This window comes from Bidens hawaiensis, unplaced genomic scaffold (genome assembly GCF_021521415.1).
Source record: "Bidens hawaiensis isolate Kalapana, Puna unplaced genomic scaffold, B.hawaiensis_p1.1 tig00027094_1, whole genome shotgun sequence".
In the NCBI taxonomy this organism is placed as follows: Eukaryota; Viridiplantae; Streptophyta; class Magnoliopsida; order Asterales; family Asteraceae; genus Bidens; species Bidens hawaiensis.
This window is the reverse complement of record NW_027494372.1, coordinates 258,797-275,364: the sequence shown is the minus strand read 5'-3', so window position 1 is coordinate 275,364 and position 16,568 is coordinate 258,797. Positions and strand designations below refer to the sequence as shown.

The window sequence follows — 16,568 nt, the reverse complement described above, 5'->3', positions numbered from 1 at the left end:
CGATATTTCGCACTCGTTATGGTCACTATGAGTTTGTGGTTGTGCCATTTGGGTTAACAAACACCCCGGTAGTATTCATGGATCTCAAAAATCGCATTTGTAAACCGTATCTAGATAAGTTTGTCATTGTGTTTATTGATGATCTCCTGATATACTCAAAGACTAAGGAGGATCACGAACAACATTTCGGTTGATTTTGAAACACCTGAGGAAAGAGCAATTGTTCGCAAAGTTTTCGAAATGTGAATTTTGTATTTGAGAGGTTCAATTCTTAGGTCATGTGGTTAACGTGAAAGGTATTCATGTTGACCCAGCTAAGGTTGAGTCAATTAAGGATTGCCTGACCCAATAATGCCGACCGAGATTCGCCTATTTCTTGGTTTGGCTGGTTATTATCGGAGGTTAATCGAAGGATTTTCAAAGATCGCAAAACCCCTCACTACTCTAACCCATAAAGGCACCACGTACAAGTGGGGTGAAGAGCAGGATGAAGCTTTTCAAACGCTTAAGCAAAAACTTTGTAGCACATCGATTCTATCATTGCCAGATGGATTCGATGATTTTGTTGTATATTGTGACGCTTCCATCGGATGTGTACTAATTCAATGTGAGAAAGTAATAGTGAATGCTTCTCGACAACTGAAAGACCACGAGTGAAATTATACGACTAAGGATTTGGAATTGGGAGCTGTTGTCTTCGCACTAAAGATTTGGAGACATTATCTTTATGGAACAAATGTACCATCTACACTGACCATAAGAGTCTTCAGCATATATTCGAGCAGAAAGAGCTCAATATGAGGCAAAGGAGATGGGTTGAACTTCTCAACGACTGTGAGTGTGCTATTAAGTATCATCAAGGAAAAGCTAATGTGGTAGTTGACGCTCTAAGTCGTAAGGAAAATTTAAATCCTCGAAGCGTTCGGGCATTGAAGTTAACAATACATTCAAGGTTGCCGAAAAGAATTCGGGAGGCTCAGCATGAAGCCTTAAAAGCAGAGAATTTTGATTTCGAAACCTTGCGTGGTAATGGAAAGTCATAAGTCGAATCCGATGGAATTCGGTATTACAACGGGGGGATTTGGCCTTGTTATGGGAATTTGCGTGTATTGTTCATGGACGAGGCACACAAATCTTGGTATTCTGTGCACCCAGATTTAGATAACAGGACTTACAAGAACTTTACTAGTGGCATGGTATGAAGGAAGAAATTGCTAAATATGTAGCAAAGTTCTTGACATGTGCTAAGGTAAAGTTTGAGTATAGAAAACCATCTGGTTTGCTTCAGCAACCAGTAATCCCAATGGGTAAATGGGAACAAATCTCTATGGATTTCATAACCAAATTACCTAAGACTCCTAATGGATGACATACCAATTGGGTAATAGTAGATTGTTTGACAAAATCAATACATTTCCTACCCATTCGCGAGTCCGATAAGATGGACAGATTAGCTCGGATTTATATTAGGGAAACTATCGCCCTCCATGGGGTACCAATTTCGATTATATAGCACCGTGATACTCGATTTACTTCGAATTTCTAGCAGTCATTACAAAAGGCGTTGGGTACACGCCTATATATGAGTACAGCTTACCATCGGCAGACTGATTGTCAAAGTGAACGAACAATACAGACTTTGGAAGATATGATTAGATCCTGTGTCATCGATTTTGGTAAGAACTAGGAAACTCACTTACCTTTAGTTGAGTTTTCCTATAATAATAGTTACCACACGAGTATAAAAGCGGCAACTTTCAAAGCGCTGTACGGGCAAAAGTGTCAATCACCACTCTGTTGGGCAGGAGTAGGTGAAAGCCAGCTAACTGGGCCTAAGATAGTCCACGAAGCGAATGAACGAATTGTGCAAATCAGAAATCGTATGGCAGCAGCCAGAGATCGCCAAAATTGCTACGCTGATATATGTAGGAAACCTCTAGAATTTGAAGTTGGAGACAGAGTACTTTTAAAAGTATAACCTTGGAAAGGTGTTATTCATTTTAAGAAACGTGGAAAACTAACCCGCGCTATGTAGGACCACTCGAAATTATTAAACGAATTGGCCTTGTGGCATATAAATTGGAATTACCAGAACAACTTGTTGGAGTACACAACATTTTCAATATGTCGAACCTTAAGAAGTATTTGTCAAACGAAACTCTCATAGTTTCTTTAGAGAAATTAGAGATCGATAAAAAGTTACACTTCGTAGAGGAACCTATTGAAATTATGGATAGGGAAGTAAAAACACAAAGACAGAACAAAACCCCAATTGTTCGTGTTCGTTGGAACTCGAAACGTGGACCGGAGTTCACACGGGAGCGCGATGATCAGCTGAAAGAAAGTATCCTCACTTATTTAAACCCAAAGATAAACCTTAGGTACGATCAAAATTACGAGACAAAATTTATTTTAACAATGGGATGATGTGACAATCTGGAATTTTTTTCCTCTCTTTCCTTTCGAGCGTTTGAGCAACTTCGTACAATTTTCGGAATGAAAATTCTTTTAACAAGGGGATGATGTGACAACTGCAAATTTTCTGGTTAAGTCTGTTAACTAAACCCAGTTAGTTCTGTTAACTATGTTAATGAACTCTCATGCATGTAGTGTCATGTATGCATACAATGAGTCGGTCGTGTCATTGGTGACCTAGGTAATAGTAACTAGTTGTTGGTAACTAGTATAAAAACTTGTCACACATGTTATAAGGTAACTAGAATAATAAACTAGTCACACATGTTATAGTAAACATGATATCTTACATGTATAATATATGATGTGTATAATCGTGTTACATGCTTAATATGTTACATGACTAGTTGTTATGTTCTTATATGATATTGTAAGAAAGATGGATAATTAAAATGATACAACATATGAAGTGTTACATTACAATTAATTAGATGAACTATTAAACCATATATTAAAGAATTACTTAGAAAATGCTTTTTAAAATTGTAAAATGTCACAAATAAAATAAAATAAATTTACCTAAAGTTTGATTAAAGTTATTATGATTTAATGAGTGTGTAAATGATAAGGGGGGTTATAACCTTTCCTTTCTTTACTCCTTGGCCGTCCACTTTACCACACACACATACACTTTCATTTTCCAAAAACTCTCTCAAAGATCATAAGCATTTTGGTGAATTTGGAAGCAAGTGTGTTGGATTATTGGATTAAGCACTAGGTAATCGAATGTAATATATATTTAACTTATGTTTTTCCTTATCTTTTAATCTTATATACATGAAACAAGTATCCAAATAATCGGATTTTTGAAAATAAACCAAGGATGACCAAGTTTGATCTTATTGATTTGGTTATTGTGTTGTAATATAAAGAGTTAAATATTTTATATGAATATATTTGTTATTTGATTAAATGAGTATAATAATGAAAAGACATGATTTTTGATCATGTAAAATGGTTCCTTGATGATTGAGGAATATAGGGATATAAGAATCATGATTTTTTGTAAGTTTTGGTTTGAATCTGCTTGCTGACAGATTTTGTGATCTAGATTGTTTGTTGTATAACTTTTAGATACGATGGTATTGTTGATTATTTTTGATACTACGGTTAAGTAATTTGAGTCTAGTTTTTGAAAAGTCAGAAACCATAAGTTTTGGACTTATTTTGGCTAGGTTTTATTAATTTACAAAATCGGGTTGCAATCCTGATTGAAAAAGAATTTTTCTGAGTTGTGTTATAAATTGTATAACATGAGATTGAATATAGATAATGTTGTGATTCCACTTCTGGAAGGCCATAGATTGAAGTAGGAACCCAACACCATTGGTCTTGCATCAATTGGACATATATGGAATTTTGGCAACTATATGTATTATGTTGTGCAAATATAGAGACTGAAAATAGGTTGCTATAGAATATTAATTTTCTATATGTTTGTGAGTATTGAAAAAGTATAAGAAAAATGTATGTTGTACCTAATACTTGAAAGTATATGTGGGAATTATTTGGTGATTTATTTACATGTTTTGTTTGGTTGGAAAAATCAGTTTTGATGACTTAAAACCTGTTCAAATTGATTAGCATACGGCTTAGTAAAGGTAATTGAAGTTTGTACTAAGATTGTTGTAGTAGATTGGATTTTGACTTTATTGGTCAATTTGGAACTATTTGACTAAATGTTTAGTCTTACTTGTGAAAAAATGAACTTGGTAAATGTTGGACTTAGTCATAGGATTGCATGAAAAGTGGCTAAATGCAAATTATATGATTTGTTGTTAAGTCGTGACTAGGAATATCATCTAACTATTCAAAGTAAATATAACTGGTCAGAAGTCAACAACGGGCCATCCGTCAATATTTTGGGTCAAAGGTCAACATTTTGGTCAACGGTCAATATTTTAGTCAACGGTCAACAAAACCCAAATTTTAGTCTTAAGTCATCGAGACTTGGACTTTTTAGTCAACGGTTAATATCTTGGACATTTGGCTTAAAAGTCAACAAAAGTCAAACTTTGGTCAAATTTCTATAATAAACAATGGGATTGTTTGGATACTAAGGGTTCTAGGAATCGCTTAGCAAATACTTATAGTGCTTGTATGATTTTGGCACTAGAACAACTTTGACTTGAGCAGTTGACTTTCATTTGAACTGCATTCAAGGTGAGTTTTAGTGTCCCTCTTTTTACTTACTCTTTTTGGGGGGAGAAAGCATGCATACAATAATTTTTGGATATTTTAGACTTTGTTAATACCTCATGTGAACTTAAACTGAAGTCCCCCATACACATTGGACCGTTAAAAATTTTACATTGGCTGGGTAATGAAAGGTAGTAGTATTACTGGGTTTGACGAACCCCCTCGGGGCTCTCGGGAGAGGGAGTCACCGGGTGTCTTCATTTACTAGAAACCCAATATGCACAAGTCTTATATTAGTCTCTGTGGGTGCAAACAAACTAACAAGTCAGCCTCGGTCACAATGGAACTTACACTAATGTAACATGATTACTAGCCTAATTAACTAGTGGTATTACTGATGCGTACATTATCCCTACTTTATCACTTACAATGTTTACTTACTTAATGGTTTGTTTAACAAACTTGTTTTAAACTCAAACCTATGAACTCACCATCCGTTGTGTTGACCCGTTTTAGCATGTCTTCTCAGGTCGCTAAAGTCCAGTGCATGGATAGGAGTTGCATTCATGGTCACTCATAAACACTGCGTCATAACTTGAAACTTATTAATTAATATTTTTATGGCATGCGCGTGTTTTGCACCTTAGACTATTTGCTTTTGCTTTGGGATTTATCTTTCACGCTATGTTACGCTTCCGCACTTCAAAACGATATACGTTAACTCTGAAATGGTTTTCCTAAATTTTTCACAATAAAGTCTTTTAAAATATATAGACGTTGTTTGGTACAACTAATCACTAAGATCCTGGTTTGCCACGCGCCTCGTGGTAAAACCCCGCACGTGGAAATTGAGGTTGTGACACTGCCTGTGGTCAATGTTGTGAGGGATGATGTTATGAGGGAGGATACTTTGAAGAATTTATGTGATATGTATGGAAGTAGTGATGAGGAGAGGAATGGGGAAGATGGTTATGATGCTGATGAATCAGATGGTGGTGAACAGGAGTATGATGTTGCTGATGAGTTAGTAGAGAAGGAGGTTGTTGAGAAGGTGATTGAGAAAGAGGTGGTGGATAGTGAGAATGTAGCTGATAATGCTGTGCTTACTGATGCTATAGCTACTGAACCTCAAACTGATGTGATTATTGATGAGGGTGGAGATACAGATGATATTGTCTTAGAAGAAGAAAATGTTGACAAAACTATTGACGTGTAGATAGAAGATCTCTTTGCTGAGATTGACAATTTTCCAAGTGAACCGGATGTGGTGAGGGAAACTAATAAGGAAAAAAGGAGGAAAGTTAAGCGGAAATATATTGCTGAAAATGAAGATCAAATGCAACCCCTAAAAACTCAAAATGAAAAATCCATTGATGACATATTGGATGTTGATGAAAGTGTTGCACAAGCTGCCAAAAGGCTTGACTATATTTTGGATGAGATGACTGAAAGAGAAAGGATTACAAGATCCTTGACTGAGCAGGAGATTGAACATTAAGAAATTCTGATGCAGGAGGCTCAGATTAATAAAACTTTGAATGAAGATGGGGAGTTGGACCATGAGGTGATTGAAAGCCTAATTAAACTGAAACAAATTGAAGAAGTGGACTCCTCCCTGGCTCTAGTTATTGTAAAAAGCTGAATCAAGCAAGTCTGAACAAGAGGGAACATTCCCTACAACTGCTGAACATGTTGATGATGATTCAAACAAACAGTTGGAAACTGAAGTTGTTGGTCAGTCTATAACCAAGATTTTATCTGAAAAATGGGTAAAATATGCTGATGATTTGTCAAACAAGGGGGACAGTTGGAACAGGGAAGATGAAGAAGAAAAATATGGAAAGAAATATTCAAGGAAAAGGAAAAGGGATAGCAAAACTGATGATGATGATGAACCTAAAAAAGAAGATTCCTGTAAAGGATGTTCCTATTTTTGCAATACCTCTTCAAGTGGTGAGACCAAATCCAGTTAAAGTTGAACCTGAAGCAAGTGAGCCAAGGATTGATGCCCTTGATGACCTATCTGAAGAGGAAGAGGATAATACTTTGGATTCCCCGTTTATTGATATGACTGATGAACACTTGGAAAACATTCAAGTAATTTTGGATGAGGCCAAAAGAAATGATCAGAAGGTTTTGGGGCTGATCAATCATGGTTACAAGTATGAAACTCTGGTTCCTATGTCTGACGAGGAGTTGAATAAATTACTGGATGAAGAGGTTGAGGATATAAAGAAGAAGATGGAGAAAAAGAATAGAGATTCTCAAAAATTCAGGGCTTATTTGAGATTACATGGGCATTCTGAAAAACAACTAAGCCGCATCAAGTTTAGTGAATTGGAATAAGCCTACAATACAACTGTTGAAGTTGTTAAAAGAGATGAATTGGAAAGAAAGAAGAAGGCTGGTACCCAAAATGAAAGACTTGAATGATTATATGCCAAGTTTGGAGGAAAATGCATGTTATTCATTGAACATGATTTTTCTATTGAGCTTGTAGATAATTTGAGCAGAGAGCAGGTTGAAACACACCATAAAATAATATCAAGAAAGGTCAACTTTGAAGCATCAACTAAAAGACCTAGAATCACGACTCCTGCTGAAAAGGAGAAGATACAATGGGAAGAAAAGCAGATAAATTTATTTGATAGATTAATCGAGGCTAGAGGCTGAAGTGGTGAAACTAAAAGCTTGAGCAGATCAGAAAATCTATCCATGTACAAATCTGAAAAAGGAAAAATTGATCATGAAAAGACTGAAACATCTAAATGTTCTAAGGCTCCTCCGTTGGTATTTGTGAAGGATGAGCCAGTTGAAAATGTTGAGCCATGGAAATACGAAAACAAGATCAAGATCTTCAAAGGCTTGATGCTTAGTAAAGGTATGGCAGAAGGAGTGTTTGACAACCTTGGTAAAAGTCAACTGAAGGACTTATTCTATATTGAAAAGATTGAGTGGGAAAGACTTGAGGCTGAATAGAGGAATCTACTGCAATTCCAGTGTGGACCCAAGGGTTAACCAATTGCAAGAACACAAAGATCTGTCCTTGCGGGTCCAACTAATAATGAGATTATGGGTATGATTACCAAACTTGCCAAAGAAGGAGAAAACTGCTTGAATTTGGTAATGCTGCCCAAGGAGAAGATAATAGAAATGTTTTTGAAGTCTGTGCTTGAATTTGGTAATGCTGCCGATGTTATTGGGCCATGTGTTCATTACTTAATGGGCCTCCACTAGTTTGGGCCCATAAGTAATGGTTGATAGTTGATGTTAATTGTTGTGTAATTAATTAAGACTTGTTATCTTTTGTACTAATTAGGTTATGGTGGGTGGACAACATTAAGGTGTAATATGTATTACAACTTGTATTTTGTGTAATCTTTTGTATGGTTGTTTAGATTATGAATTAATATGTTGATCTTTAAGTTATATTTTTTTTACAATACTAACAAAAGAGTTTTTTATGATAAAAGAAATCATGGCGCCTAAAACAAGATGAACCACTAAAAATCAATCATCCGGATTACCATATTCTGAAGATGAGTTAGCACAATTATTCGCCTAACATGTAAACTCGAGACTCGATCAACATGAGGCTAACCGTAATCCAAGTCAAACCACCCGAAACGAAACTAATAACAAAAACGGAGAGATTCCTAGAACTGAAACTCTAAACGGTAATCCCTCAGGTAGCACGGTACACGGGTGCTCATACAATACTTTTCAAGGTTATGGCCCGAAATAATATACCGGAGCCGAAGGACCTTTAGAAATTATTAGATAGATCGTAAAAATGGAATCCATCATGAAAATTAGCAATTGCACCCCTCTAGAAAGAATAAAATATGGGGTGTGTTCATTCCCTGATGAGGCACTTGAATAGTGGAACTCCTTAATTCAAAATTTAGGAGAAGACGCTACTTAATGTCTAACCTGGAAGGAACTGAAGGAGTTATTGTTGAAATACTAATGCCCGAGAAACGAACTCCAGAAAATCGAATACGAATTCTGGAAGTTAAAGATGGAAGGTGCCGAATACGAATCGAATACCTCGCGATTCAACGCATTGGCACGACTAGTACCCCGAAAGGTTACGCCTGAATATGCGCGAATAGAGAGGTACATCTGGGGCTTAGCACCCGAAATCCGAGGAATGGTCACCTCATCTAAGCCAACCACCATCCAGTCAACCAAAGAATTGGAAAAATCGTTAACTGATGATGCAGTTCATATGTGAATAGTAAAAGACACTGGAAAGAAAGAGGTCACCCGAGAACTCGAACGAAACCCAGCCAGTGTGAATAAGAAATCCGGCGAACTCAAGCGAAAGTGGAATGGAAACCCTGGAAGACAGTTCAAGAAGAACTATGGTACCGGAAGGATGTTTGCTGCTAACGCAAGAGGATATGGAGGAAGCTTTGGATAGACGCCCTCATGTAACAAGTGCGGGAAGAATCACGCTGGTGAATGTTGGAGATGCAACCGATGCAACCGGTTCGGTCACGTAACTCGTGATTGTTATGCCAAGATCACACCATCCGGTTCGGGAACCCAAAACCTGGTATGTTTCGAATGCAGTGTTATAGGACATTATACGAAAGACTGTCCTAAACTCAAGGGTCAAAACACCAGAGGCAAGGCATTCGAGATGAACGCGAAAATGACCCGGAAGGACTCATCCGTGGTCACCGGTGCGTTTCTCGTCAATAATCACTATGCTTATGTTCCTTTTGATACCGGAGCCGACTTAAGCTTCGTTTCCAAACAATTCAAACCACTACTAGGAATAGAAACTAATAAGTTAGATACTAAATATTCAATCAAATTAGCTAATGGAAAGTTAATAGAAAACCATTGAAGTCGTACGTAACTGTAACATTCTATTAGTGTTGAGATATGTAAAGTCCAAAGGAAGAATGGAAGCTTTTCAACCTCTCTAAAAATGGCTAAGTATGGAAACCGAGCAAGCTTAGGCTTCCCAGCAAGCTTTTACTTATCCTCGCAAGTTATTTTGCTTTCCCAGCAAGGTTATCTTTTAGAATTCCTCTTAAGTTATAAACCAAGGAAGGTTCAGTTTGTCTAGCAAGGTTGTTCTCCAAGTCAAGCAAGGTTTATTTCCTAGCAAACTCTTAACTAAACCAAAATGAAACCAAGTCTTTTGGTAAATCTAGCAAGGTTTATTCTTAATAAACAGTGGTCCTAGCAAGCTTCAACGAAGTTGTTCAAGAAATTACTTAAAAGACTTTTGCCGAGCAAGGTTCAACTCATAGCAAGCTACAGTGTTACCAACACACTTGGGTTTGCATAATAAGATAAAGATAACAAAAGGTTGAAGGGACTTCTAAAGAACAAGTTTGCTCGTAGGACTATATCAAGCAAAGTTTGATATGGTCAAGAGGATTGAAGTCTGCTAGGTGAATATTTTCTAAGAAAAATATTCTAAGTAAAGTTTGTCCAGTGGTTTCCAGGTCTGCTCGATGAAGATACATGCTGCAAAGCTTGCCCGAAGACCTGTTTTACACTTAGCATTTATTGTAATACGTTTGATTATGTACCAATGATTACGGTTTCTAAATGTGGAATGTCAGATGTCAGGGCTAGGATTATAAAAGGAATATTTTAAAGCACGCCTATGACACACCTGACACCTGCGAATATTGCGATTGACGGCAGACCATATCCTGTACGAAAATCTGCTAAAGAACCTGAAATTCCACCTTTATACCCTAATTGATTTTGTTTTGTATCTTTCGTAAAACTAAATGGAAATCTTTTGAGTTAATCGTGTGATTGTTACTTTAGTGTTCACTGTGCAACAATTAGAGTGTTAGTGTTTCCGCCATTAATACTCTAGTGTTCTTCACTAAATAGTAGCTGTCGTTAACCTTCTTGTCGACACTTAGGTGTTTGGTTACGACAGTGATTTAGTGAGTTATCCTAGTGATAGAGTGGGACAGACAATTAACAAACCATAAGTTCAATATCGATCTTTTTCCCGTCGAATTAGGTATTTTTGATGTAGTTGTGGGAATGGACAGGCTGTCCAAGAATGGAGTTGAGATAGTATGCTCACAAAAGATAGTTCATTTACGAATCCAAAATGGTGAATCCCTGACTATCCAAGGCGATCAATGTAATTCTGAATTAAAACTCACTAGTATAATGAAATCCCGTAAGATTCTACGCAAAGGATATATGACGTTTCTCGTTAACATAGTTGATACAAAAGCTAAAGAACGGAAGATAGATGATATTCCCGTAGTTCGAGACTTTTTAGAAGTTTTTTCGGAAGATTTACCTGGATTACCTTCTCCACGACAGGTTGAATTCAGAATCGATATGGTTCAAGATGCCACTTGATTGCTCAATCTCTGTACAGATTCGCACCATCGGAAATGCAATGGCTATCCAATCAGCTTCATGAATTACTAGATAAAGGATTCATAGGACCGAGTTTCTCACCTTGGGGAGCTCCAGTCTTATTCATGACATTAAAGACGGCTCTTTTTTGAATGTGTATCGATTACCGGGAACCGAATAAACTCACCATTAAGAATCGGTACCCACTACTGAGGATTGATGATTTGTTTGGCCAGTAGCAAGGATCCAACTAATATTCAAAGATTGAATTGCGATCTAGATACCATCAACTACGAGTTGCAGAAGAGAATGTTCATAAAATTGTTTTCAGAACTCGATATGTCCATTATGAATTTCTGGTCTTAAATTCGTGACATTATTCATCGATGATATACTCATTTATTCATGAATCAAGGAACATCATGAGAAACAATTAAAACTAATCCTAGAGTTTCTAAAGAAAAAGAAATTATATGCCAAATTATCTATATTTGATTTTTGGCTTCGAGAAGCCCATTTTCTAGGGCATGTAATTAAACAAAACGGTATCCATGTTGATCCCAGAAATATTGAAGTAAATAAAAATTGGGAGACACCTAGGTCACCCATTGAAGTGCGACAATTTTTAGGATTGGCTGGTTATTACCATAAATTTATCGAAAAATTTTCTTCCATAGCTCAAGATTTAACCCAGTTAACCCGGAAAGACAACAAATATGATTGGACCAAGAAGCAGAAGAGGCTTTCACGTTACTAAAACAAAAGTTGTGTAGTGCACCAATCCTGTCACTTCTAGAAGCAACGGACATATTTGTAGTTTATTGTGATGCTTCACGATTAGGACTCAGATGAGTGCTTATGCAACGAGATAAGGTGATAGCCTATGCATCACGACAACTCAAGGTGCATGAAAAGAATTACACAACCCACGACTATAATTAGGAGTTGTGGTGTTTGCTCTGTATGGCACCAAATGCACGATCTTCACTGATCACAAAAGTCTCCAGCACATATTTGATCAAAAAGATCTTAATATGAGACAACAAAGGTGGGTAGAGCTACTTAACAACTATAACTGCGACATTCGCTACCACCAAGGTAAAGCAAATTTTGTAGCTGATGCCTTGAGTAGCAAAGAAAGAGAAAAATCACTTCGTATCCATGCATTAGGATTGTCAATTCAGACGAGTCTTACCACTCGAATATGAGATGCACAACGAGAAGCTTTGAATCCTCGGAACATAAAAACCGAGAAATTGTGAGGTATTGAGTGTGAATTCATAGCGAAGTTTGATGGTACACTATACTTGATCGAATGAGTCTGGGTACCACGATATTCGAATTTTCGAAACCTAGTATTGGATGAAGCGCATAAATTGCGAGGTATTGAGTTCCCAACTTCTTTTCTATTGTCAAATTTTATAGCAACAACCTTTTCTTTAAATAAAGATATCTCCCTGTGATGTGGATGTTGATAAGGCAGATTCCATCTGATTATCTCCTCAAGATCCTCCACGTGAAGAAACTCCAAGTTAGTGTCATGCATAATAATGCCCAAGGCCAGCCCATAAGAGTTTCTTAAGATAAATGATTGGTCTTTCGACTCAAAGACTAACTTAGAAATCCTGCCATTTTTCTGGACTTTATAGTTGGGCCTTGTCATTTGCTGCGTCATACTGATACACTCTCTCATGTTGGCCAGAGGGTTTGAGTATGTTCTTGATTTCTTGTAAGATGATTCAATCATCATGATATCATTCATCTTCCTCTGCCTTTTATTTATTTTAAAGTTTGAGTGCTCCAGATTCCTCTTCTTATTAAGTAAAGGAAATCCCTTCCTAGATTGTTCTTTCAAATATCTAGAAAGTTCATTCTTTTGTTGTCCAGCAAATCTCTGTCTGTCTTTATAGTCATACAAGTTCATTCTTGCCATTTCTTCCAATTTTTCCTTCTTGAACTCCTGAAAATCATACGTGAAAATAATATTCCCCAAACCACCATTTGACATGATTACTTTCAAAGTCTTTGTCGTTGAGTCAAAATACAGCTTCTTTGGTAGGTCCATATCAGTTGGTGGCATTTTATGTCTTTGAAGTGTTTATCTTGTAGTTGGTATTGGGACACTTACAGTGGAGACCCTTGGAGTGTATTTCCTTTGAAGTTCAGATCTTCTCACATGCCCAGTTTGTTCAAAAATATTCAAAATCTGAGTCTTTGTCATCATAATCAGCTTCAAATAGTCTCCCCTTCTCTGGCTAATGTAGTAATCATTTCCATTGTTTCTTTATCAAACTGTTCAGTTGGGGTAGATCTTTGGTTCTGAGTAGGTTCCCCCCTTGGTCAACAATAGAAGGAAAGTAATCTTCTTTGTTCTTCCTCCAACCACTCCCAGTGTTCTTTCTCAGTATAAAATAATTCTATCAATTGAGCTTTACCAAGATTGTCAAAGATGTTTTCTGCCATACCGTTGCTTATCATCAACCCTTTCAAAGTTTTTATTCTGTTCTCATCTTCCCAAGGCACTAGGTTCAACTTTTCAAGGGGTTCTTCTTTAACAAATACCAGAGGAGGAGCTTGAGTTGGTTTTGATTTACCTTTCATCTCTTCATTGTATTTTCCAAGCTCGGACTCATACACGTTCAACTTTTCTTTTGAGCTCATCTTTTGAACATTCTCCCTTTCAGCTCTTGCAGTCATTAGACTTTCCAATAAGATCTCTTTTTCATCTTCCCACTTTTTCTTCTCCTTCTCAGCTAAACTCATTATTCTGGATTTTCTTTTAATAGCACCAACATCAGACTTGATTTCTCTGAGATTTTCATGAAACTTTCCTCAACATCCTTCTTGCTCATACTAGTAACCTGTTCAACACTTACACCATGATCAATCAGGAATTTGCATTTTCCTTCATACTTTTTAGATAATTGATCGATTTTATCTTTCTCATCGGCTGCTTTCCTTCTCAATCTTTACTTATTTTCGTCATTTATTCTTTCTATTGTTAAATTGTAGATGCTCTCCAGTTCATCATAGCTCATGTGGCTTAATTGTTTTTCTGAAAATTTGTGAAGCCTCAAATAAGCTAGAAACCTTTGAGTGTTTTTGTTCTTTTTTATTATCTTGTTTAGCTCTTTTATCTTTTCCTCGAGTAGAGAATCCAACTCCTCATCAATCATAATGCCAATTTTTCAAATTCATATCCATGATGCATTAGACTGATAATTTTGGGCTTTTCCCTTTTTGCTTCATCAAGCATTGTTTGAATGTTTTCTCTGTAGATTTCAGTTATGTCCACATGAGGAGAGTCAGCCACTTCATCTTCAATGTCAGATAAGTCAATCAAAGCATCAATCTTTGGCTCATTTTCAATATCATCAAGCTTTACAGCTCGAATAGGCATAACATGAATAGGATTCTTCTTTTTCTTTGGCATTGCTCCATCTGGAATATTATTAACTCCAAACCGTTTCTTTCTCCTGACATATCTTAAGAAGTCAGCCGACCACCTTTTATCATCCTTATTCATTTCCTCAAACAAACTTTGATGCATCCTCTCACTGGCCTTTTTCAGTCTATGTTCTTGAATTTTCTTGCCATCAATATCTATTACCATCTACTTAACAATATTGTCAACTTCAGGATCATTAGTAGATGTGGGATTAGTTATTTCAAGTTCATAAGATTTTACTTCAGCTTCAGGAGATTTGGGTTGCTGGAATTTATATATATAAATGGCAAGAGAGTTGTCAGCCTCCTCTGGCTGCTGCAAGCTCAGCAATCCTTTAATCACATCTTGCTCAAGTTCCCCCTTATCTTCATCTAGCCTCTACTTCAACTCAAATTCCTCCGTTAACACCATATGTTCCTCCAACTCTTTATGAGATAAAAATTTGTTAAGCATTTCTCTTTGTATCCACACACCCACAATCTGATCATGCCTTTTAATGACCTCTTCAGCAGCTTCATTAACAAAAAAGACCTCATCACTAGACTAAATATTTTTAAGTATTAAAGGTTGCAGTTGGCCTTCATGTTCAGCCACTGCCTTCCCCTTTAACCCCCTCTTTTATTCATCAATGGTTTCAGGTCTGGGCCTACTTCCCTCACCATAGTTGGTGGGAAGTCTTTAGGAAAATTGTCCTTTTCTTCAAATAGATCATTAAGTTCATTCCCCACTTCCTTCTCCTTCGATGTCACCTCATTGTTTTCATCATCCATTTTTTCATTTTTATCAATTAGGACTACAGTGTCACCTTGGATCATCATCTCCTCAGTAACATTGTTAGCCTCAACTTTTTTATCTGTTTGTACTTCAGTTAGGACATCATCAATCTCCTTTTAAACCACATCTACAATCTTGTGATCATCCACATCATCATTCATGTTAACATCATCCTCATTTTCATCAACCTCCCTCTCTGCCTCATTCACCATAATATTTTCAACCACCATATCATCATTATAATTTAAGTTATAGTCCTGGAAAACCTCCTCAGACACATCAACTTCATAACTTCCATTATCCTCTCCATCATTACTCTCCTCCTCACTAGCATACATTTCTTCGAAGGATAAATATCCACATTTTCATCAGCTTTGGTAATAGGTCAATTCTTCCGTGTTTTGGTGCAGCTGAGGTCTTCTTAACCTCACTGACCAGTGATTGAATCCTAAGAAGGCTTGTTCCAACTGGGTTTGTAAATCAGCAATCTTCTTTTTCAAGTCCTCATTCTTCCTCCTCAAATCAAAGTTTTCAATCAATACATTCATATGTCTGTTAAGGAATCTTAATATGGCATCAAGGGAAGGTGAGGATATGGGAGAGATAGGAAATGGATCAGGTATTTTGGTTTATTGAGTTTCATGAGTTGGGATTTCTATGATATTTTACTGGTTGGTGGTAATGTTTTTCTGGTTTGTATTGTAGGTGTATGTGTATGTATGATTTGGAAAGTTGGTATATGTGGTTGGTCAGGTGTTTGGGAATGTGTTGGTGATTGGTATGGTGTATTGGGTTGGTTTATAAGGTGGGCTGGAATGTATTCAGGTATGTAGCATTCATGTTCTGGTTGGTCAGGTATTTTGGTTTTGGTTTGGGTTTGGGTGTGGGTTTGGGTTGGGGTTTTGGTTTGGGTTTGGGTGTGGATTGGTGGTGAAGTTGGTGGGGATGGGATATATGTATCTTGGGTTTGGAATTGAGAAGGTGATTGTGTTTGTGGTGAGCTGGGTGGTGTATGAACAAGGTTATCAGTCATTGTTGTCTCCCCCTGAACATGGGCTATCACATCATTCACAACATCATCTTCATTCAAAATCTCTTTCACCTGCACAACATCTTGATCAACATTATCATCACCTCCACCATCATTACCATCATCAGACTCAAAAGTCTTATCATCATCTTCACTATCACCTTCATCTTCATCACTAGTCACCCTTGGTGCTCTGGTACATCCATGATTTCCACATTATTAACAATCAGCCATGAGAGAATATCATACACAACCTCAGGATCAAAGTTACTTGTGGCACCCAACCTAACAATTATTCTGTAAAGATTCGGGTCTTGTAATACATGAGTGATGCCAAAGGTT

At 36.9% G+C, this 16,568-nt stretch overlaps 1 protein-coding gene across 1 annotated transcript; it reads left to right on the top strand.

Annotated features, from left to right (window-relative positions):
• Positions 1-351: 351 nt before the first annotated feature.
• LOC143574735 (putative mitochondrial protein AtMg00860) lies at positions 352-657 on the top strand. Its single transcript, XM_077059279.1, has one exon. It carries the CDS (start codon positions 352-354, stop codon positions 655-657), a length of 306 nt encoding a protein of 101 aa, XP_076915394.1.
• Positions 658-16,568: the final 15,911 nt, after the last annotated feature.

Bases quoted from the DNA above. Each gene is read 5' to 3' on its own strand.
- LOC143574735 (XM_077059279.1), top strand. From the start codon at position 352: ATGCCGACCGAGATTCGCCTATTTCTTGGTTTGGCTGGTTATTATCGG.